The 22,202-nt window shown below is 51.3% G+C and overlaps 10 protein-coding genes across 10 annotated transcripts; 3 read left to right on the plus strand and 7 right to left on the minus strand.

The window, feature by feature from the left end:
* Window positions 1-1,325: 1,325 nt before the first annotated feature.
* On the minus strand, window positions 1,326-2,114 carry LDX57_008442 (VOC family protein; the record flags this gene model as incomplete). The annotated part of the gene is made up of 1 exon (XM_046090164.1): window positions 1,326-2,114. One exon carries the CDS (start codon window positions 2,112-2,114, stop codon window positions 1,326-1,328), a length of 789 nt encoding a protein of 262 aa, XP_045946137.1.
* Window positions 2,115-2,640: 526 nt separating this feature from the next.
* On the minus strand, window positions 2,641-3,595 carry LDX57_008443 (aromatic alcohol reductase; the record flags this gene model as incomplete). The annotated part of the gene is made up of 2 exons (XM_046090165.1): window positions 2,641-3,501; window positions 3,566-3,595. 2 exons carry the CDS (start codon window positions 3,593-3,595, stop codon window positions 2,641-2,643), a joined length of 891 nt encoding a protein of 296 aa, XP_045946138.1.
* A 533-nt stretch (window positions 3,596-4,128) lies between these two features.
* LDX57_008444 (uncharacterized protein) lies at window positions 4,129-6,147 on the minus strand (the record flags this gene model as incomplete). Its single annotated transcript, XM_046090166.1, has 1 exon — window positions 4,129-6,147. One exon carries the CDS (start codon window positions 6,145-6,147, stop codon window positions 4,129-4,131), a length of 2,019 nt encoding a protein of 672 aa, XP_045946139.1.
* A 1,113-nt stretch (window positions 6,148-7,260) lies between these two features.
* Window positions 7,261-8,866, minus strand: LDX57_008445 (lipase family protein). The gene is made up of 4 exons (XM_046090167.1): window positions 8,587-8,866; window positions 8,236-8,401; window positions 7,843-8,179; window positions 7,261-7,756 (listed from the first exon to the last, which is right to left on the minus strand). Exons 1-4 carry the CDS (start codon window positions 8,672-8,674, stop codon window positions 7,457-7,459), a joined length of 891 nt encoding a protein of 296 aa, XP_045946140.1. The 5' UTR covers window positions 8,675-8,866; the 3' UTR covers window positions 7,261-7,456.
* Window positions 8,867-11,098: 2,232 nt separating this feature from the next.
* On the minus strand, window positions 11,099-12,176 carry LDX57_008446 (cleavage and polyadenylation specificity factor subunit 5; the record flags this gene model as incomplete). The annotated part of the gene is made up of 4 exons (XM_046090168.1): window positions 11,099-11,391; window positions 11,473-11,720; window positions 11,811-12,062; window positions 12,160-12,176. The coding sequence occupies 4 exons, from the start codon at window positions 12,174-12,176 to the stop codon at window positions 11,099-11,101; spliced, it is 810 nt and encodes a 269-aa protein (XP_045946141.1).
* A 948-nt stretch (window positions 12,177-13,124) lies between these two features.
* On the plus strand, window positions 13,125-13,412 carry LDX57_008447 (uncharacterized protein; the record flags this gene model as incomplete). Its single annotated transcript, XM_046090169.1, has 1 exon — window positions 13,125-13,412. One exon carries the CDS (start codon window positions 13,125-13,127, stop codon window positions 13,410-13,412), a length of 288 nt encoding a protein of 95 aa, XP_045946142.1.
* Window positions 13,413-14,191: 779 nt separating this feature from the next.
* Window positions 14,192-14,675, minus strand: LDX57_008448 (thioredoxin family protein; the record flags this gene model as incomplete). The annotated part of the gene is made up of 3 exons (XM_046090170.1): window positions 14,192-14,384; window positions 14,491-14,595; window positions 14,653-14,675. The coding sequence occupies 3 exons, from the start codon at window positions 14,673-14,675 to the stop codon at window positions 14,192-14,194; spliced, it is 321 nt and encodes a 106-aa protein (XP_045946143.1).
* A 732-nt stretch (window positions 14,676-15,407) lies between these two features.
* Window positions 15,408-17,301, plus strand: LDX57_008449 (alkyl/aryl-sulfatase; the record flags this gene model as incomplete). The annotated part of the gene is made up of 2 exons (XM_046090171.1): window positions 15,408-16,672; window positions 16,716-17,301. The coding sequence occupies 2 exons, from the start codon at window positions 15,408-15,410 to the stop codon at window positions 17,299-17,301; spliced, it is 1,851 nt and encodes a 616-aa protein (XP_045946144.1).
* An 812-nt stretch (window positions 17,302-18,113) lies between these two features.
* LDX57_008450 (uncharacterized protein) lies at window positions 18,114-19,331 on the minus strand (the record flags this gene model as incomplete). Its single annotated transcript, XM_046090172.1, has 4 exons — window positions 18,114-18,797; window positions 18,875-18,945; window positions 19,023-19,079; window positions 19,148-19,331. The coding sequence occupies 4 exons, from the start codon at window positions 19,329-19,331 to the stop codon at window positions 18,114-18,116; spliced, it is 996 nt and encodes a 331-aa protein (XP_045946145.1).
* A 438-nt stretch (window positions 19,332-19,769) lies between these two features.
* LDX57_008451 (cytochrome P450) lies at window positions 19,770-22,061 on the plus strand (the record flags this gene model as incomplete). The annotated part of the gene is made up of 1 exon (XM_046090173.1): window positions 19,770-22,061. The coding sequence occupies exon 1, from the start codon at window positions 20,532-20,534 to the stop codon at window positions 22,059-22,061; it is 1,530 nt and encodes a 509-aa protein (XP_045946146.1). The 5' UTR covers window positions 19,770-20,531.
* Window positions 22,062-22,202: the final 141 nt, after the last annotated feature.

Genomic DNA, 22,202 nt, shown 5'->3' on the forward strand with positions numbered 1-22,202 from the left:
AAATTTGAACTGATGTTTCCTCAGACTCTCACTCGTTAATATTGTTCAAATTTCATTACAGACCCCTCGCAAGCCTTGGAGATCAACAGAATTCATCCTTAGTATCTGTTGCTTCCTTCCGTTGATCATTATGGCGGATCATTACCGGGATCGAGATATGGATTCTATATTTCGTGTTACAGACTCTGGGCAACTGGAATTCTTTGATGAAGTTAATCGTTGTTGGAAAAATATGGGTCAACCCGCTCATGTGGAAGTCCCAAGTTATGTCCGTGGCCCACCCAGCGAGTGGTTACGTCCCGAACATTTTGCCAGGCTCGACGCAGAAGGAACGCGCCAACGTAACGTTGTTGCACAAAGCTCTTCAGTCTCTCCTCCGTCAGTGAATCAACTTGAGGCGGGCGCCCTGGTCCATCCTAGCTTGCCCGGTGGGGTCATGAAGAAATGGGAATGGCAGAGCGGTAAGATACTCAGTTTTTGATTTGACGCTGTACATGCGTATATTATTTAGCTAAGACGTTTCCGCTCGGCAGTACGCGATGCCTTGAATCGAGGGGAGGCATGGGCAACCAGGCACCCGCTTGTTATGCTCTTAGCAGGCTCGCTGGGAGTTGGTTCTTTCGTGAAGCATCTTGCATGATGGATTGAGGCTTGGTTTTAGGAAAAGCCCCAGATGAGGCGGCGGGCGACGGGAATATGGACAGGCTGAGAAGGAATCTTGGAAAACTCAAGTCGCTTACGGACTGTTTTGCCGGTCAACTTCCTTCCATAAGGTTCTACTGATACCATACAAGCAGCATTTTACTGCAGCTCTCAACTTACTGCGGCCCAATAAATGATCTGCACTAAGACCTTGGCAGTAGGGCCAGAAAAGTGATCGTGTATCGGTCAAGCCGATTTCGAGAACGACTGTAGTGTAAGAGATGCCGCGCAGAATCCTAGCGTCCTAGGGACGATACTAGATTTTGTAGAGGCATCGCAGAGATTTCGAAGTCGCGCGTTACGAGGGCGGCAAACCAAAACCCCAGACACCGGTCAACACAGGCTTTGGCGAGGCTCCAAGTTCGCCAGGAAAGTAATAGTTTACTGCGAAGCATGTACATAGAGATTAGAGATAGTGGTATTCTGCGGTAGAGCCTCCGACATATCTCTGTTGAAGAGCTTAAGCTGACACTGATGTACATATATTGCGCGAATAGTCAAGACATATGGGTAGAGATCAAATGCGACCTAATTCCGAGAAATCCTTTTATTCAAACAACAAATAATGATCACCTAGAGCCATATAATCTCTAATGTGCCGACAATCCATGTTCCCTTGCTCTTCATTCAATGTTAAATACAAGCCCCGGCAGTACTTCAGCCCGGTTTCGCTCCGGCCCACTAAGAGTGAGCGTAATTGCCATTTCCTCATCTTCCAAGATAGAAACACAGTGCGTTCCGACTTTCTTGTCTGATGGAACCTCATAAGGCCACTGGTTTCGAGCCGGCAAGTCATAAATGGCTTCATACACTTTCTTTAGATTAGAGGTTCGCCCATGGGGAACGGCCACCGATAGTGAAGACACCCCTATCGCACGACAGGGATGATCAGTCAACTCAGGCTGCGCTTCGAAAGGAACACGCAGCTCCCGAGGAGTCTTGTCTAGGACCCAGAATGGTATAAGGCCCTGGACCGGATGGTCTTGGGAGTCGACCGGAGCGCTAAGTCTCCACTCCAGCATCGTGCCGTCGTTTCTCTTCCGTCCCCAGGCCTCGGGCTCTTGGTAGTGATAGCCAGTTTTGGTATCTAGTACTCGCTGCTTGATGGCGTCGAAGTCGTCTCTTGGAGGGAATGTGAACGCCCAGTCGATGATTGTGTTTTCGTTCAGGTTTCCCCATCGATGCTGCTTGCGTCGCTCCGGGTCGACATGGTCGAAAAATGCGATGAATTCTATATATACACCGTCTTTTAGCAGGACGAGCTTGTTTGACGTGAGTCCGTCCGCGTGGTTTCCTCCTGGAGCGACGGTGAATAGCCTGTGGAGGGAGTCGGATAAGCCCAGGAGGGTTTTGTGAGATACTAGGATGACGATGTGATCCAGCGTGGGATGCTTTTTGCCTTCGTTAGACATCTCGCGCTTGCAATGTTGTTTCAACTCGCGGGGTCTAGCTTCTTGAAATGCGGGGTAGTATAGGGTGGTGCGTATTGCCAATTGATGTATTCCGGCGCGTCAATGCAGAGAAAGGTAGAAATAATTCTGAGGGGAGGTATTGAATCAAGTCAATCAGTCGCGAAGTTGTCTGATAGGAAAAGCGTTTTTCGCGAAAGGAAAAGAGACAAAAGGTGGCTTGGAGAGCTTAACCATGGGAACGGGGTATGATCGGACTAAGCGGTGGATTGATCGTCACTCCAATGCCTAGACAATTGTAGCATAAGAATTGAAACGGGGATCTCCGCTAACTAACTCAACCAATTTAAAGAACTTCGTAGAATGTTGGATCTTTTCAAATTGAATTTCATAGAAAACTGTACCTTCAAGTATACCCCAGGCTTATAAATCTTCTGCAATCGTGGCTGTAGTATCTGAAAGAAGTAGTCAACCTTGAAGGGTCGATCTACAGGCGTGGTCTAATTGTTTTACCATCCATAATCTAAACCTATCCTCTAGTGCTCTTCACCACCACATCCCTCAGCTCCTCCTCACTCAAATACTTCACCCCAACCACCTCATTCGACTGCTTCGGCGGCTGGAACCAGCTCCCAAAGCGTTCCCCAAACAACGCCGTCTTGATGAAGTTCACCGCAAACACCCTCGGACTGGGCTCTGGCTTCTTCAACTCGTCATACGCCTCCCTCTCCAGATCCTCCGTCTTCACCACCCTCGTCTCTACCTCCTTCCCTGATATCTTCAACAGCTCGGTCTGCGACACGTCCGCCTCGCTGACATACACAGCCTTATTCTTCGTGGCCTCGGGATTCTGCAGAATCCCCACAACAGCCTGTCCAATCCCCGCTAACGTCGTCGTGCTGATCTTCCTCTCTCCGCCATCATACAAATCCGCAACAGGTCCGGCAACATTCAAAATGAAGTTCTTCTCGAGTCCGAAGTCCAGAAACGCCCCCGTCACTAGCAATGTATAGATAAACGAGGGGTTTTTCTGCACGACCTTTTCCAAATGTTCCTGTACCGCGACTTTTCCCGCGAAGACGGGGAGCTTCCGCACGTCCTCGTTGAACGTGTCGACGCCGAACTCGGACGGAAGGTAATGTTTCACCCCCGCGGCGACGGCGGCGTCGATGAGTCGGATGCTGACGTCCTGTGGGGCCTGGCCGAGGGCGTTTACGACGGCGTCGTGCCCTTCCAGGGCGGATTGAAGGGATGATAGGGAGCTGTAGTCGACTTCTACGAGCTTGGCGCGCGGGTCGATGGGTTTGGTGGATGTGCGTGAGAGAACGGTCACGGAGATGTTGGCGTCGAGGAGCGCTTTGAGAATGGCGGGGCCGAGGTTGCCGGTTCCCTGGGTTTTTGGTTAGGGGTGGGCTAGGTACAGGTGGAGATGCGGGGAGGGATTGAGTACTTACACCTGGAAGAGCGACTTTCGCGGGAGCCATGATGGGGTCAATTGGTTTGTTGCTGGGTAGATAAATTAGTTTAAGAAAATTGTTAGGGAGTAGATGGAGGAGAAGAGATGACTTGGGAATAAATACCCCGCCAGATTCCATCAAAACAACGAGAGGGGAAATCACGCGATGTGAGACGGACAACTCCGTGGTTTGTCAGCAGGGTAACGTGATGTTTTTGTGAGATGCGCAAGAGCACCTCATTTGGGCTCGAATTTAAAATGATTCTTTGCTCAGGTTGCGGCATTCTTGAAGTTATTGACGTCATTTGCGTGGATCTTTTAGTAGAAGGAAATGGTGGTTGATTTACCTTTTAACTTGCTCAACCTTAGTGCCCAGTCCGTCCGATGATCAAGTATGAAAGAAAGGTTTCAAAAGCAAAATTCCAGAATTTTATTGGCAGTCTACCTATCCTTTCCAAAAGACATAATCCCTAAAAATGACTTAAATCCAAAAACCGTAAATCAAAGCATAAAGAAAGAGGAAAACCACAAGCCCCAGCTTCGCAAGTCAGTCAGCAACCCTCAATCCTGATCAACTGTATTAAACAGACGATTTCCAGTATCAGTTCCTCCCTTGCCGGTAAACTTGTTCTCCGAAAGTCTCAACGCTACAACTTTGAGCTTTCCACCAACCGAAAGAGCTGCTATGGCACTATTCCCTGCGATGGCCTGCGCCTGTACAACCCCAGCAACAACGACGATGCGGATGAAGGGTTTCAATAGGCGAATATGCTGCACAAACTCAACAATTGTCTTGCCGCTGTTAATCACTGAGTCGACCAATACCACTGTCGAGCACCCTTGGAGGCGCTTGGCTGTGACATCTTGCGTTTTCGCAGCATGCAGGAATGAAGCTGTCGGGAAAACATCGTAGACGCCAAAGGCCATGGGCTCCCCACCGCGCATCAAGGCGACAATCACCGTGTCCTTCTCCTTTCCGAGTCGGAAACCACTTGTCCTGTGGCCCTGCACGTGGGGAATGTCGTAGGTCTCTAGGCCGATCAATTCGCCGAGGTATTCAACTGCCAGATATCGTCCGCACCGGCGATGGGCTTCCTGAAGAGGCGGTCCAGCCAATGATGCGTCTCGCATTGGTGTCTGTAGAAGCTTCGAGACCGCCTTTTCACTTGCATGGAGGACATTGAGGCCATGTCGATGACTCAATAGAGAGTCGATAAACTTGGGCTCCATCAGGTCCAATACCGGAAGGATGGTAGTATCCAAGCGGGGTGAAACAGAGCTAGGGATCAGAACTTGGTGCGGGGATAAGTAATCGTCTCTTATAGCTGTTCCCAGCTCGTCTTCCATGCTGCGGCTTCTGGTTGACTCATCACCGACAACCACCATCGCGCGATCTGCTTTCTTCAACATGGGTATGTCCAGAGGGCTATCGCCGAAAGCCCAGACTTCCACCTTGTGGTTGGTCTGGAGACGTCTGACTAGACTGGCCTTGACTTCAGCTGTCACAACGAAGCCATCAGCGATCCTACCACCTCCGATGACTGTGACGGAGTTGGACAGGCCTTCCCGAGCGATGATCTTCTCCCAGACGAGACGTAATCCAGAGGTCACGACAAGTGCACGGATGTGTTTGTGAGTGGAAACCAGGTGCAGCAAAGCTAATAGCTGAGGATACATTCTCACCTTCTTTGCCGTATCTTGGCATTTCCTTTCAAAGTGCTCCGCGTCGCCCGCTCCTTCATACATTAATGTGGCCTGCCGGAAGGCCGTATATGAATATCCCCGTTCAGACTCAAACACTTTGTGCAGTGGACAATCACGTCCCAGGTGCTCCAACCAGGGTTCATGTTCTTTCCACCAAATGATGCCGGTGTCCTCGGCTGTCAAAGTTCGATCGGCGTCCAGAACCAATACCTTTTCCAGGTACCCAGAGCCAGTCACATCTACAAGAGCACGGTCCAAGACCTCTTTTGCAACCTGCAGGTTGTGCTCTTCGGTGTGGCTGCTCAAGTCACCAAGAAGACCGGCCAAATCGGTTCTGCCTGACCACAGTGTAAACAGGATTCCATGGTCAAGACAACAGGTTTCCATCGCCACCTTCTCCATCAGTTGCCAACACCTAATATGCCATGCCGACACTGTGGGCCGACCTCGTGTGCGATCCTCCAAACGACGCTGAAGAACGATGTTTTCCGGGAAATCAAGGTATACGACATGCGTGTAGACACTCAGATCAGCAGCGGTGATGACATGACTTCTGCTGTCATCTTCCTTCTCCCAGAACATACAGTGTCCTGTCACGATGGCCACTTTCCCGTTCTGAATGCATTCACGCTGTATTTTCATGATGGCCTCGCCACGCCACTGTGCCTTCTGATTTTCAGGCATGAGCTTGAAGTTATTGAGACCTCCTGGGGCGACGGAGTCGATTTCTTCAGAGCCCTCGTAGAAGGAGAAGGAGTCTGTGTCAAGCTCTTCGCTGAGCTTGTGGAGGAGGTAGGACTTTCCACATCCTGGGACACCGTAGAGGCCTATGACGATGGGCTTGCGTTGTTTATTGTCGGTGGCTGGGCCCGTCATTTTGGAAGTTGCTTTCCCAAGGTTTCCAAAGGGGGCCTCTAATGTCTCAATATGGATAGGCGAGAGTATGTGGAAACGAACTCGTGGTGGAAGTGGATGAGATATGGAAAGGCAAGAAAGAGGAGATGGAAGTTGTGGGATGCTCTGAGGGCAGAGGATGTACGGGAGGGAGTATTGTATGGGCAAGAGAGGAAGAAGTCCCATCAGCGTCCTTTTGAGAGGGGTTTGGCTTGAGTGGGACGAACGTCTCGGCGACAAACAGCTGGGTGAATGGATATTTTCACTGCCCGACGATGCGATGCATTGCCATTTTTACTGGTGAACATGCTCTCGGAAGCCATGTAAGAATCAAGAAACTGTCACTGGGTAACTTACTGGGGAATTTAGATAGTAACCTTAGGCATCTAAATACCTCAGGTGCAAGCTGGAGTTCCTGCGGATTCATTTCCTTTGCCTCAGGATGTTGCCCGTTTCGGAACAGCTTCACGATCACCACTTTGCGCCGATGTATGCACGGGTAAACATTTCTGCAATTCTCTGTTTGCATTCCCCCTCCTGTTGATCAATTCATGGATGCACTACCTTGAAAACATATTTCTTCCTACATCAATTCAACAACAATCGATATGGTCATCAGCCATCCAGTCTTTCCTTGTTTTCATTACCTTTGGTCGGACTGCTGCTTCCCAGGGCCTATGATCTCAGGCCATACTCATTCATCCCTTCAGGTTTCGCTTTACTGATTTCGGAAGTTGAGGATATCTCGCGATCTTTTCTGGATGTTTGATTCGTAAATGATTCCATCTGCCAAGCATCTCGCATTTGCCTAGTGCATGCAATCTAGGGCATTCTCTTCCTTCCCAACAACTGTTGATGCATCGATACATGGATGGCTTTGGTGGAAATCAAGATGAATGAATCCAATGATGTGAGATGATCATGTAGGCAGGTGGAACGGGAGAGGAGGTCTCCGTATCTGCGGGGGTGAAGGAAACGCGAATTCTTGGCAAAAGCAAATAATAAATGCCTCAGGCAACCATGCATCATCGTCAACAAACACCACCTTCATGACCATCGATGGTTTGGATTCATGTAGGATTTTCGAGGATTCGCCTACATTCTAGCCTTGATACCTCGTAGCATTTTTAGGCTTTGAATCAAAGCAACAGTGAAAGCTCGAAAGGACAAGGTACACGTATTAAAATATTTCGTATTCCAGCATATTATAAATCAGTACCGTAGCAGACACCCCACGCGTCACCAAAATCCGCATATATACACTATTAGCACCCAACCTATAACCTCAAATCTATAGACACTTGAAAATTGAGTTAAAATACCAGGAATGCGCCAACACGCTCTGGTTCTTTTCGCCGGCATTACCGTCCCTCGATCCCACGCCCTCGACGACTTTAATATCCGCAGAGGTGACAGTGACACCGTTAGCGCTGGTAATCCAGTACTCGGGACTCCAGTGGGTGAAGTTAAAGAGCGAGGGAGGGAGACGCGGAACGATGTCGTTTGTGTGCGTGACGCGGTAGTTGGTGCCTTGGCCCGTGATGTATGTAGCCAGGGCTTTGTTGCCGAGACGGGGAGAGCCGTAGGAGTACTTTTCGCTTGTTAGCATGGATTCATCATCCTCGATTCGGGTGTTTGTTTGTCTGTCCGGGGAGATGGGCTGGGTGCAAAACATACCAGGTCGATTTCATAGCCGTCGTTTCGCAACGCAGTCGCCGCGAACGTTGCCAGCGCAGCACCAAAGCTATGACCCGTGAACACGAGCTTGTAGCCCTTGTACTGCGCCGTCGCGGACTTGACACTGGCCGTGATGTCGTCGGCCACGGCTTGCCAGGCCTTGTAGAAGCCACCGTGCGCCTCGCAGCCCGCGCAGAGGTCCTCGACCTTGTCGAGCCCGAAGTCCAGGTTGGCGATCCAGTTGTCGATGCTGCGGGAGCCGCGGAAGGCCAGGACCAGGAGCTTGTTGGTCGAGTCGACGGCGAAGAAGCCGGTTACGTCGCCGAATTCGTCGCTCCTGAGTTGCGTTAGCGGGTTGAGTAGATGGGTGTAGGAGGTTTGGGAGATACGTACCCGGAAAATTCACTCAATGTCTCCGTCTCGGCTTTCTCGACCAATGGACAGTTGCCCGCCGAGCAAGTTAGCTTGTCGCCGGGGGAGTCGATGTTCGAGGTGCAGTATGAAGCGGCTGAGTACTCTGCGAACAGGTTCAATTGTTGCAGAACGTCGGCGGAGACATCTGGTTTAGCTTGTTAGTTGTTGTTATTCGGAGTTAGGGCTAGACATGTTCGTGTAGAATAACGGCGGGACCATGTATGACATGCGGGAGTGACATGGATACAGTCGAAGAGCACGACAGAACACGAGGCAATGGATAAATTATAGATAGGTAAGAGCTCGCATGCATAGATGCTCAGAACGTACCTCTCGAAGTCAACTTCGCCGGAGCAGCAGCACCCAGCCCTACCAAGGCCGTGATCGCCAGGACCCGTCCAAGAGAAGCGAAGACCATCTTGCTTTATCCTTTCTTATACTGGGACAAAAAATTATGATAAATAAGAATAGCAACCACCAACCGAAAGGCAGCACAGCAAGCAAAGAGAAGAGTACAAATAAGAAAAGACAAGATAGAACCTCCTTTAATCGAAGATGAAATTCAACTCCCACAGGATGGCTGGCTCGCAAGGCTGACCGATTGACTGTGTGCTTTACAGAACTTCCTCCCTCCTGGTTCTCTCCCCCTTTATATACACATTCCTCCCAGGACCATGCATTCTAACGGACCCTATCAACTGACCATGTCTCTCATTCCTTTTCAGCCCTTCCCCTAGTAACATCCACCTAGTTTACTTGGCCCGGATACGAGCGGGGTAGGAAAGAAGCTAGAGATTGGTTCACGAAGGAAATAGATTCAGAAAAATAATATCCTTCTAATATTCTCTCATAATAATAAGAAAAAGTGCGTGAGAAGGAACCAGCGGAAAAACAGAAAAAAGGAAAAAGCCTCGTACTGGCGGACACCAGGATGGTCAAGTCTCGGTCCACCGTATCCATTTCCACACGGCCCTTTCGTCTGCTTGGCCCGGTCTTCCTTCAGGCGATGCAAGTGCCAGAGGAACCGGAGCTCCGATGGGTGACATTCCCCCGTTTGTTTGGCGTTTGCAAGGGATACGAGCGAATGGGGGCGCAGGAATGGAGGGGGGGGGTGGGCGCATAGACGGTGAAGGAGAACAGAAAAGGTTGAAATCGGACTGTCTCTCGGAGAGTCAAGAAGAGACAGGGAAAAAGCAAAAAACAGCGCATCGAGCAAATCAAACAACTCCAGAGACAACACTCCCCATCCAAGGATCATCCCGGTGCATGTGAGTGGTGGTTCTCTTCACGATGATCTCGCGCTGCCAAGGGGTTTAGTAGTTCTTAGTCTACGGGCTGCGACGAGCTGGTTGGACGGAGGGCGTGCCTGTCGGAAGGATTTCCCTTGTTTTTTAGCTGTGCCTCGAGGACCGGACTCGAAGTTATTCTTGTGTGGATTATATTATTTTGTTGCTGACAGGACTGGCGACTGCTGATGGCGTCTACTAATTGTTGTCATCTTACGCCGACATGGCAGTGCTCCCTACTATACTAGTTGCGCTAAATCTGAAGAATAAGATATGCAGACTAGGCACTCTGCAGCCGTTATTCATTTACTCGCGCACATTAATTAATTATTACCCCGACGTTTCTCCTTCCCCGGAGTCCAGGTGGAGATGTCCGTCCGGCGTGCAGGAATGGTCGACTATTTAGCACGGGTTAGCAGGAGGTCCGGCCTTGATTGTTCAATGTTTATTATATTAATTGCTCGGTGGGAGGAGTAGTTTTCCGTGCGGAGGACCATATGGAGTATAGAAGCCGGCAGACAATGCGTGTACATGAGCCTAGTAGTCCACTAGGTATGTACTCCGCAGTTTGGTGATGAGATTCTGCATACCTTGACGCTCCTGTTTCTCTATCTCGGTCCTTCTTAGGGCTTCGTTTTTGCATGTGCTTCTCCGTCTGTCCGTCTGTTCCTCACGATCGCGGATCCCTCGGATGGTTGATGCTCTGATCCGATCCTACCTGACATTGATCGACTGATTTCTTTGCTTCTTCCGGAGCGGTCAATCTGCCCTATACTGGATTCTGCTGGGCATGCGTTCGTGTTTTGAATAGCGTCTCCACCAACGGCAGCGGACGTTCATTCCTTCTCAATCTCTCTGCCGTGGGATGATGCTTAGGCAGACAGATACAACGCGACCACTAACTAGCCTTAGCTATGATAGTCATGATTTACTTCGTATTACCTGATCGCTGTTATCTAAGCTTTGAACTAGTCTTCCTGCGCTTCCGTCGGTTTCTCGCTGCCGTTATTGTCATGAATGTATTCTGGAACGTTTCATACTTGCGACTTCATGATGGTCTGAGGTAAGCAGGAGCGAAATGGGGTTGCCTGACCCTGTCTGCAGCTGTCTGCACCGTGTACCTGGCCTAAAGTCTGACGGGCGGCCGCAGCCTTGGGCAAGCGGAGTATGGCTGACTACCCATGAATAGGATCCTACTCCATCATATCCGGTACTTTCTACCCTCGTAGACAGTTCCAGGCACAGCAATGTCTCACTTCCCACGAAAGGATTAAATTGGGTGATTATCTGAAAAACACTTGTTCTCGCTCCTTAAAAACGCCGGCCATATATGGAATGATCTCGTCATGTGTCCCTTAGAAAGCCAAGTTGAACCCACCGAGACATTTGCGATTTGCGAATTGAATAGGGGAAGCGCTCCACACTTGCCAACCATTGGAATGCAACCCTCTCACCGTCTGCCCCTGACCCCTGCAGAGTCCGGTCTGCATATGCAGCTAGTTCTCTTTTTCCCTTAACTACTACGAACAACTCCGTAGATAAATGAGGGGTTAACCTCACTGCGCGTTCGTTCCGCCGTTCTCGGTCCCCTCCGCGTTGTAATCTGCCATGCCCTCGTCCTGTCCGTCGCCGTCATCTCCGGCAAGGACCTTCGTGCTGGGGTTCTGGGGGAACGGCGTGCCCGGAGTGGCCGCGACCACGTTGTCGTTCTCGTCCACGAATTCGAAGTTGTACCGGGACAGGAGGTGCGGGATGGCGGAGAGCTGGGGACCGTATCGGGCGGTGTTGTCGTACAGTTCGAAGAGCGGCACGGCGAGAAGTTTCATGTTCTTAGGGACGGAGAGGACCTCTATTGCATATCGTCGTGAGAATCAATCCATCGCGCCTTACATCACGGCGATCATCGGCGGGAAAGGGCAGGGGGGCTCACTCTTCTTAGGCAGCTGAATGAAATACAACTTCTTGCACTCCTTGGGCCGGGTAACGTGCCCCGGCAGGAACGGGTACATGAAGGTCTCGAAGTTCGGTCGCCACCATTGCGCCAGCGTGTCGCCGATCTCCCAGTCCTCGTTGACGCCCTCGCCCGAGAATTGCGATCCGACGGGCGCAAGGCGTTCGTTCAGTCGCTTCTTGAATCCGTCTACTTCGTCGTCGTCATATTGCAGGTAATCGCCTGGTCTGTTGTCATGCCTGTTAACTAGGTTCCTCTTTTGCCTTTTTTGCCGGCTCTAGTCGACTAGAGATAGATGTGATGGGGTGATGGCGTACAGTTTAAAGAACGCGTTGGCAATCTGCAGCATCAACACGTGCGGGTGGTTGTGTTCGTGACAGACGAGAACGCCCTCGCAGGTGCGTCTCATGCCATACTGCTCGTAGTGTTCCTCGAGACGCTTTAGACGCGCAAGCACGGACGGGTCCTCCTCGGGTTGCGTTTCCTTGGTACCGAATGTGTAGTTGGAGAGGGGGTAGAGACGGATGGTCTGCGGTTGCTGGGCGGAAAAGTCTCGAGGGAGGACAGGTCTGTTTGCAGAACAAATCAGTAAACAGAGACCATTTGAGAATATGAGATTCAAGTTCAGGGAGCTCGAACCCATGCCGGGCGTCAGGGCGGACGTACGGGCGAGAGCTCTGCATTGTCGTTGTTGTTGTGGTCGACATTTTCTAATGCCGACAAGACTCTTCTGGTTAGAGGATAGGATGGCTGAAATTCTAGGCGAGATGAGTAAAGGAACTGAGCTAATCCAGGGCGTACGGTGGTTCTGGTCGCACTCCGATGCGGCGAGTTGGCGGAGCTTTGTCGACTGTTACTTGCTGCGGCTATCGGCCAGCTGAGCGCTCCGCGGAATTGTTGTTCCGTGTCCGCTTGCTAGCTGACTAAGATGTGATAACTAGTTACCGCATGCTTCAATACAGACCACATTTTGACCACTTCTTCCACTCTTTCATACTGGTGTAATTGTAACTCCTGGTTCTTTCCTTATCCTTTCGAATATCTTATATGGAGAGGATACATCACTATATAGAGATGCTTCAGCTGTGCATCTCAATTGAATGGCTTTATCAAGTCTCCACTGCACCAAGGGTCCTAGGAACCCACGTCTCGACGCGATGAGGATGTCTTAAAGAACAAAGATTATGGACCTTGGTCGATCCCGGAGTGACTACTTCAAAGGAGTACATTTCTAGCGGAAACCTGGATAACCCCCAGCCGTAACATCAGGTCTACCCCTACATCACTCAAGGCGACCCAACATTACCCCCGGATGGTGCCTACTGTGCCTTTATTGTGAAAGGGCGGCTAGACTGCTGCTACTCTCATGGAATGATTTCACAGTATGGTGCGTGATTTCACAGTATGGTGCGCAGGCAGAAGTCTCAAGGCCGAATTGGTTGTGGAAGCCTAGAAACCCGTAGCTCCTGATTGGTCTCCAAAATGCGTAAAAATGCAAGGTTAAGAATGCGGAAAAGAGTCCTTGCTCTCTGGTTAGGTTGGCGCTTATTTAAAGAGCTATAAGACCCTCTTGACCGCATAGCAGACATCTACTAGCCATTTCGTATCTCAGGCTCTCCAACTTGCCTACCATGACTTCGCACAAGGACACATACTGGTTCGTTCCCAAATGGCTAGGACAGACCATTCATTTCGAAAACCCTGAATGTTCGTGGAAGATAATCCAGAAGCTCCAAGAACATGAATCTCGCTTTTCACAGGACGAATATGTCTTTTCAGGCCTGTACTCGGAATCAACCAGTATTTTCGTCTGCGAAGAAATCAAGGGCTCAATGCAGGCTATCATGGAAGTTCGAATGCAGTGCGCCTACTCTAACACTCTAATAAACATGAACATGGATCTATCTGACGTATCATAGGATACCAAACAGCCCCGAAAATAAACCACGTTACTCGCTATGCTCCCAACCACCGGAAACGGAAATTTGTGGTCGAACCTTGCAGGAGATCAGGGCATTAGAGGCATTGACACTCGCTGGTTGTTCATGCACACCGAAGTATATTACCTCGAAGCATGAGAATGAGACTTCCGATGGTTGGGTGCCGGATGGGTTCGTGGATTATTTTGTCATGAGGAGAGTGGGAGGGATTCCCTTTCTAGGAAGTATCTCCGTGGCTTGAGTCCTATGGAACAGGATGATATACGAAAGGCGTTTAAAGAATCATATCAGTGGGTTAATCTTATGTTATCTTCTATCTCGGGCATTTCGGCTAATATGGCTTCTAAGAGAATGTCAGAAGTATGGCTTTGTGAATCTGAGTAATGATCTATTGAATATTGTTTTGAATGGGGATAAACTGAAATGGTGAGTACCTGAATCACTTTTTGAATGCCTATTCAGGAAGCTTATGTTCTTCTGCTATTATAGCTATATCATTGACTGGGAAGCATGGAGTCGCAGAACCTACGAGTGGAATGACAATGAATTTCGTTGGTGGGGTCTACTCCCTTTATCGGCCTAAGAACCAGAAGGATCGCAAACTTATGAGTAATACCTGTTTCTACTCCTCTTATACCCAATTGCAAACTTCATCATGCATACTCGTGAGTCAACATCCTCGATCCAATATCCCACACACACACACACACACGCACACACACACACACACTCAAGGAAGGGCAATCCAGAATCTCCATCTAGAGTACCTTCCGGATGAAATCCTCAACCTGCGGCTCCACTAGTTGAGGCCCGATGAACTTCGCCGCCTGGGCGCCATCCTTGAATCCAATTGTAGTCGGAATACTAGTGACGTCGTATTTCTGCGCCAGGTCTGCATTCTCATCGATGCTGATCCAGGCCTGGTATACCGCCGGATACTTGGCGCCGGCTCTTGAAGGTCTCATTAATACGAAATCCACCTGAAAGAGAGGGGCGAAGAGTGCTCAAGACAAGTATCTCAAAGCAGGTCAAAAGGAAGAGAAAGGGACAGACATACTTTTCGAAGTTATCTTTGGTTGCTTCGCTTACAGGGCTCCATATAGCCGAGAAGATTATGATGCTTGACTTGTGGTCGTTGATGGCCCTGTCAAGCTGCGCTTGGCTGGCTTAGGGTTTAGATTGTTGGGCCCTTTTAGTTCAGGAAATTCTGGTGACTTACTCGGTGATTTGAGGGAGAGGCATGATGATGGTACCGAAGAGGTTTCTGTGATGCGGGATAGGAAGTGTTCAGAAGGAAGGCCAGAGGAAGGACATGGGAGATATTTAGCTCTTGCTACCCTTGGGTCCATCTTTCCTACTCACATGCTTGCTACCTTTATGGAGCAAGTTGGCTGGCTGATTTGATTGAAACGGGCGTTCGCCGAAAGCAGCTCTGTGATTGTAACCGTGTAACTCGCAGTCTGTCGATCCTATAGCGTGAAGGGACCTATAATATTCAGCAGCCACGTATATCAAATATACCAACACATGCAACGCAACGTAGGACCCCTGTCAAGAGGGGTTGAGTGAGCCTGTTAGTAAGGAAAGTGAAGATTGGATCTCGATCTCCGGATCCTGCATGCATGAAATAGGTTAGCGAAAGAGGGGTTTCTGATCTCGGCTGAAGCTGAGCTGAAGTTAAGCTGAGCCTGGATTCGATCTGTCTCAGACAGAGCTCAGCTGAGAAGCGATGCCACAAGTTGAAGCTAGAGATACCCCGCCTCGGATTCATTCATGCGAAGCTGATGTAGTTAGCTCCGTGATGTCAGTACTACATCGTGGCTTTGCATATCCCCCGAAATATTCTCCGCAATCAGCATAAATAACCCTAGGTCCGGTAGCAATTGAGACTGTCATTCCATTGACTCCGAACGCACCACAGATCTCACTTCCTCATCTTCTAAGCCCCCCAAGCTTAACAAGTCAACCTTCGCTATGATAGAATCCAAACCAGCCACCCAGTTTATCATCGACCAACAGGAAAAGGTCCGACAAAGTCTGCCCTTCGACGACAAGCGCGATTTCGTGAATGCCGAGAAGGGCTTCCGGTGCCGCCTCGACCCCAACAGGATCAAGAATGACAACGGCGATGTCATCTGGGATAACGACGCCTACCACTTCCTGAAGACGGACTCGCCAGACACGGCTAATCCGAGCCTCTGGCGCCAGTCGAAGCTTGCGCACCTGGACGGGCTTTATCATGTCACCGATGGCATCTACCAAGTGCGCGGGCTGGACCTCTCCAATACAACGATCATTGAAGGCAACGAGGGCCTGATTATCATTGACCCTCTCACCTCGGAGGAGACTGGCGCCGCGGCCCTCGCTCTCTACCAGGCACACCGTGGCACGGACAGGGCCATCAAGGCTATCATCTATACACACTCCCACGTTGACCACTTTGGTGGCGTGAAAGGCTTTATCAAGGAAGAGGATGTCGAGGCAAATGACATCAAGATCCTTGCGCCCGAGGGCTTCCTCGAGCATGCTGTCTCCGAGAATGTTTTTACGGGTACTTCCATGAGCCGTCGCGCTGCATACATGTACGGTGCCGCCCTCAAACAGGGCCCGAGGGCTCAGATCGGCGCGGGGCTCGGACAGACCGTCTCAACCGGGACCGTGACACTGATCGCGCCAAACGTGGAGATCAAACGCACAGGAGAGCGGAGAATTATTGATGGCGTCGAGATTGTGTTCCAGATGGCGCCGGACACCGAGGCCCCTTCCGAGATGCTCTTCTACTTTCCCCAGTTCAAGGCGCTGTGTGCAGCCGAGGATGCCACCCATACCTTTCACAATATTCTTACATTGCGTGGAGCGGTGGTGCGTGATCCGCATGCCTGGTCCAAGTACTTGACCGAGACTATTGACCTCTTTGGCGGCAAAGCTGAGGTCGTCTTTGCGTCCCATCACTGGCCGACTTGGGGTGCTGACAATGTCGTCAGCTTCCTCACCTCTCAGCGTGATCTGTATGCGTACGTGCATGACCAGACCCTCCGTCTTCTGAACCAGGGATACAACGGTCCTGAGATCGCGGAGATGATGACTCTACCGCCGGCGCTGGACAAGACCTGGAGTGCTCGCGGGTATTATGGCTCGTTGAATCACAACGTGAAGGCCATCTACCAACGCTACTGCGGTTGGTTCGACGGCAACCCAGCCCATTTATGGGAGCACACTCCAGTCGAGAAGGCGAAGCGGTACGTTGAGCTCGCCGGCGGAGAGGGTCGAATGATACGCAAGAGCCGTGATGCATTCGACGACGGCGACTACCGCTGGGCAGCGGAGGTCCTTAACCATGTTGTCTTTGCGAACTCGGAAGGACGCAGAGGCTAAGGATCTCCTGGCCGATGTCTACGAGCAGCTGGGCTATGGCGCGGAGAACGGCACGTGGAGAAACTTTTACATCTCAGGAACCACGGAGCTGCGAGATGGAAACTTCGGGACCCCGACACAATCAGCCTCGCCTGATGTCGTCGGGCAGCTTACCCCCGAGATGCTCTTCGACTCCCTCGCGGTTCAGATTAATGGGCCCAAGGCCTGGGATCAGAAATTGGCTATCGACGTTGTCGTTACTGGCACGGAGGTCACCTATCGTGTGTGGCTGTCAAACGGCGCGCTTATTTACAGCACGACTCCGCAGTCCGGCACCGCCGATGTGACATTGACGGGCACGGCGAAGCAGCTGACTGCGCTGGCGGTTTATGGACCTGATCCGGAGGCTCTGGAGAAGGCGGGTGTTAAGATTGATGGGGACACCGGGGCATTGGATACTCTTTCATCGCTGATTGATCCGGGTGATCCTAACTTCAATATCGTCACTCCTTAGATCGAAAATGGGTTGACGGAACTGCAGGTGTGAGTAGAGTGGGTGGTGTGAATTGATGAAAGATCTCGAAGACTGCTGACTGGCTAAAGCCCATCGTGGGTCATGTGTGCACTAAGCCACATTAGGCAAGCGAGAGGCTATACTGCAACATGGGTCATTATTAGGGATACCATGTCTTTTGGGGTTTGTTAAACGGTATCCAAATGTTTGTTTTAGGGGGTAGGCAGCTCTCCAGGAGCAGTTCTGTCTTTCAGTTATGCGGCCAATTTCAGTTTATCAAAGCTTTCCGCAATGATATACAGCCATTAGGCTTTCAGTTTCTACATGGGAAGTGGTAAAGGTTATCATTATCGTGAATATCGGTATAGACCTCTTGGTATGACTCCCTTTATAAAGGGCTATTAATGCAGAAAGTCAGGCATCTCATGCAGTTGAGAGTCGGCAAAGTCACATACTAGCATTATCTACTGACTTCGCTTCATCACCTTTTAGCGCACCGAAGTGCGCAGGGTTATCAGATAATTTGACATTTTTAGAACTGTTCTAGAATCAACTATACTACAACTCTACCCCACCGAGTTCAGCCCTAATCAGCATTATTGTGTGGTTGGCGAATGCCTCAGAACCGCTAAGCGTAGTCAGAATCAAGACGTGGGCAGATGTCAGTAAAATAAGTGATAACTTTTCCAATTAAATGAGCAGTTTTAATATATACAGAAAATATCCTAGATCGAGTCAAATTTTTTCCATTTCTATCCAATCTGACCTTCATCTCGAGTCTTAACTCCACTGTTCATCTCCAAAAACCAGGATTAAAACCTTGTATAACTCGACCTCTTCGGCGTAACCCCCAACACAATCGCCTCCGAGCTCTGACCCGGAGGCTGAGGCCCCCCAGACGCCCCACCATTCCCATCATGATACCGTTGCGAAGACCCAAAGAGCGGCGCTAGATGGCGTTTCGCAAACGGCTTCAAGGCCGGAACCGACGCACACAGTATCCCCGCGTTGACCTCGATGTACGACCAGTAGAACTGCTCCGTGATGTCCCACGTATAGTCTGCTGATGTTAGAGCTTGCAGCATCTGCACCGTGCGTTGAATGGCGATCGCGCAGACAAAGATACCAGATGAGAAGATCAGGATGACGGAGATGCGTTGTGCGAGGCGCATGTTCAGACGCATTATCACGGGAATCGGGAGGAGGAGGGTTAATACGTCCATTACGATGTTGGCGACGCTGAGTACGGTCATTACTGTGCTCGTGTCGATGCAGGTGCCGTGTGTAATGGTCACGTCCCAGTTCTTGGCGATCGGGTTGCATCGAAATATGAAGAGGAAGGTGTATAGGAGGACGTAGGCTGTGGCGATTCCCATCAGGGTGAAGGTGAGCGCTCGGAACCAGTGCTGTGGGGAGAGGCGGAGGTAGAATGCGAGGATGGAAAGTTTGGAGAAGATTACGGCCCAGGCGTAGAAGATGGTTGTGATGAGTGTCCACTGTTGGATGGGTTTGTTAGCCTTGTTGCTTTCCTTGTTGCTATTGGGAAAGAGTGGTTCGGATCTATGCTACTCACGATTCCGAGCGCTGGGTTATACTGCGCCATTGTCACGTTCCACATGTGCAGACCTACGCCGGCTTCCATGACTAGATGATGTAAATCGCTCGGTTAGCCACCGGTGGTGCTGATAGATTCCCACTAGAGCAGCCCCGGGTTTACTCACTCCTGAACGAGATAGGTATCAGCATGATAGAGCATACTGCAGCGCAGCAGACAAAGACTGTCCAAGAAAGTGAACATTAGCTGTCTGACCATTCACGTTCTGCCTTTGACTCAGATAACAATTACCATCATCGACCTGAAATCGGGCCACCGTGAGAAAGAATCGAGTATACAGACGCAGCCCAACCACAGCCAAGGCAATCAACGCCGTAGTGATGCCACACGCCGCCATATTCGGCTGAAGAGTATCGCCATCGAACCGTCGCACGCCCGCCGGGGGGTCAGCCATGTACATCGAGGAGGAAGCCATGATTTCAAACTGGGTTCGCTCGCGCGCCACGCACGAGGACCAAGCAGGTAAGGCGGCGTTTTAAAGTATCAGGAGGACTGAAAGGTATGGGAAGATTATGATAGGTCTCTTCTCTACCTATGACCTACAGGCTAAAGACTTCTATTACTGACCGAAACAACCGAAGGAGAGACTAGACGATCGGTATTCAACAGGATCCTGGCATATATCCTGGCACATGCCCTAGAGGCAAATAGGATTGCAATCCCAGCACGGAGCAGCTGTCAATTCGGATCGGCAACGGTTGGTTTGGTCCCACTGCTCCACTGCGGGCCGATGCCTGGACCGTTGGCCTCTCAGAGCCCGGAAGGGGGACGTGTTGTCCCAGAGCCCCGACGCCCCTGACCGGGGTTCGAGGCGCTAAACCAGCACCTAACTGATCGGGACTGAAATGGACCAGTGGTGGCTTGGGGGGCTCGGGTGGGCTCCCTGGGCTGGCTTCATGGGGTGTCTAGCGCTATAAAGGGCAACGGATCGCTGGGTTAGGGCTTGCTAGACTGACCAACTATATCCTTGGCTGAGGGGGCCAGAGATCGGTTTTCTCTATAATCTCATTACCACACCATCGATATGAGGCGTAGGGCCTATAGCCCTGGTAGTGGATGCATCATTTCGACAATTTCTGATCCTTGTACTTAGGACAGCAGCATCGGCTAGGCGATCCAACGAGAAATGCCCTCGAAGGATGGCAAAGCCCGCATTACACCTAAGGAGTCTCGGCAGGTCACAGGATGCAGCTACTGACCGGTACTTTTGACTTAGCGTCATTATTGGAGACTCGGAGGATTCACTATCCCAGTCTATACAGTAGTGACCTCTCGCCTTGTCTGATGAAACTGTCGACCCACTTCCTCCTCCACGCCATATCCCCACCATCTCCGAGTCATGCACAATCCGCGAATTGGCAGGCTTCCAGGTTGCCTTCGCCTTTTTATAGGCAAGAAAAAGTACTCCGTACTCCGTTAAATGTGCCCCGAGCAGCGTGGGTCTGGTAAGAACTGGTCGGGGTGTCTGCGCTGTCCACAGCAAATGGATTTATAATGACACCGTCTTCCTTTTCCATTAATATCCCTCATATGTCGGGACACTCTTCTCTTGGACCTGTCTCTGGTTTCCTGGTGAAGCACTCGTCACATTGACGCTGGGCAGGCACTGGTCAACATGACACTCGAAATTCTCTTCTCCCTATCCCCCGCAGCTCTCACAGTAGGCGCGGCGATCCTTGTTTCAGCATACTGGCTCGCTTCCTACGCCTACCTCTACTGGTTCCATCCCCTATCCAAATACCCCGGCCCGCCACTCGCCGCCGTCTCCGAGCTCTGGTACGCCTCCGCATGGACAAGCGGGTTCTGGAACCGCAAGATCCAAGACGCCCACCGTCGCTACGGAGACATCGTGCGCATCGCGCCCAACGAACTTTCCTTCGCAACCGCCCAAGCCTTCCGCGACATCTACGGCGCCCCTTCCAAGACCCGCAAGCTCTTCCCGAAATCCGACCGCTTTTATGATAACGGTCACCCGAACATTGCCTTCGTACGTGACCCAGAGGAACACGCCCGCCAGCACCGTATCTTCGCGCCTCAGTTCCGTCCCTCTGCTGTGCGCACCCAGGAGCCGATCGTCCACGCCCACGTCGACCTGTGGGTGAAGCAGCTCGCTGCGCGCGGCCGCGACGGTGCTGTCCCGCTCGACGTGTCTAAGTGGTTCGAATGGCTCACGTTCGATATCATCGGCGAACTCACATTCGGGGAATCGTTCAACGCGACCCGCGATAATAAAAGCCATCCGTGGGTCTCAATCCTCCTCGATGCTACCTATAGCGGGTCTATCTTCAACCTGCGTAAACGTCTCGCTTTCGTCGGTCCCTTGTTGCGTTGGATGCCGTATGTTTCGCCTACGGCTCGTGCAGCCGTTGACTCCATTACTCGTCATGGCGCAATGACGCTCGCGAAGACCCGGAAGCGTATCGAGGTCGGTCCTGCGCGTAGCAAATCCACGGACACCGTCGTCGACGATTTTCTCGCTCATGCTATTCGCGCCGGTGGCATGAAGGACACGGACCTCGCTAACCAGGCCATGGTCATGCTGACCGCCGGCGCAGAGACCAGCGCGACGGCCCTCACCGCTGCGCTGTGGTACCTGTCGCTTCCCGAGCACGCGGGCTGTCTCCAGCGTCTGCGGGCCGAAGTGCGGGCCGCCTTCGGTACCTCCCCCGCCGAAGCGACTGGCGACGCCACCGCCCGTCTGCCGTACCTAAACGCCGTCCTAGAAGAGACGATGCGCATGTTCCCGCCCTCGCCTGTCGGTCCGCCGCGCGTGAGCCCCGTGGGCGGCGAGACTGTCGACGGCATGTTTGTTCCCGAAGGCGTGTACGTCGCCGCGGATGTCTGGACGATTCATCACGATGCGCGCACGGTGGGCGAGTTTCCGGATAAATTCATTCCCGAGCGGTGGCTCGATGTCCCTGTCAAGCCGTATACGGTGCCGTTTAGTATCGGGCCCAGGATGTGTATCGGGACGACGCTGGCGTGGGTGGAGATGCGGATCGCGTTGGCGAAGACGGTGCTTGCGTTTGATTGGGAGTTGGATGGCGACGATGTTGGCGGGGATTGGGTTGATCAGGCGAGACTGAAGCAGTTGTGGAAGAAGGCGCCGTTGATGATGCGTTTTCGGCCAGTGGGGAGTCAGTGAGATTTCATGGGTATCTGTGAGTATGTGCCGGTGGCTGGAGAGGTTGAACGAGTCATGTTTTGTAAATATTAGGGGTATTGGTCGCTTCGTTGCATGTAATGTGCTCTCTCCGTCGCATGGATGTATAAATTGTTAAGTAGA

The sequence above is a fragment of the Aspergillus melleus genome, assembly GCF_016097325.1.
Source record: "Aspergillus melleus strain CBS 546.65 chromosome Unknown contig4, whole genome shotgun sequence".
Lineage (NCBI taxonomy): Eukaryota > Fungi > Ascomycota > Eurotiomycetes > Eurotiales > Aspergillaceae > Aspergillus > Aspergillus melleus.

Bases quoted from the DNA above. Each gene is read 5' to 3' on its own strand.
- LDX57_008445 (XM_046090167.1), bottom strand. From the start codon at position 8,674: ATGGTCTTCGCTTCTCTTGGACGGGTCCTGGCGATCACGGCCTTGGTA. The intron at 8,402-8,586 runs GTACGTTCTGAG...AAGCTAAACCAG, and splicing joins GGCGAAGTTGACTTCGAGAG to ATGTCTCCGCCGACGTTCTG. The intron at 8,180-8,235 runs GTACGTATCTCC...AACGCAACTCAG, and splicing joins ACATTGAGTGAATTTTCCGG to GAGCGACGAATTCGGCGACG.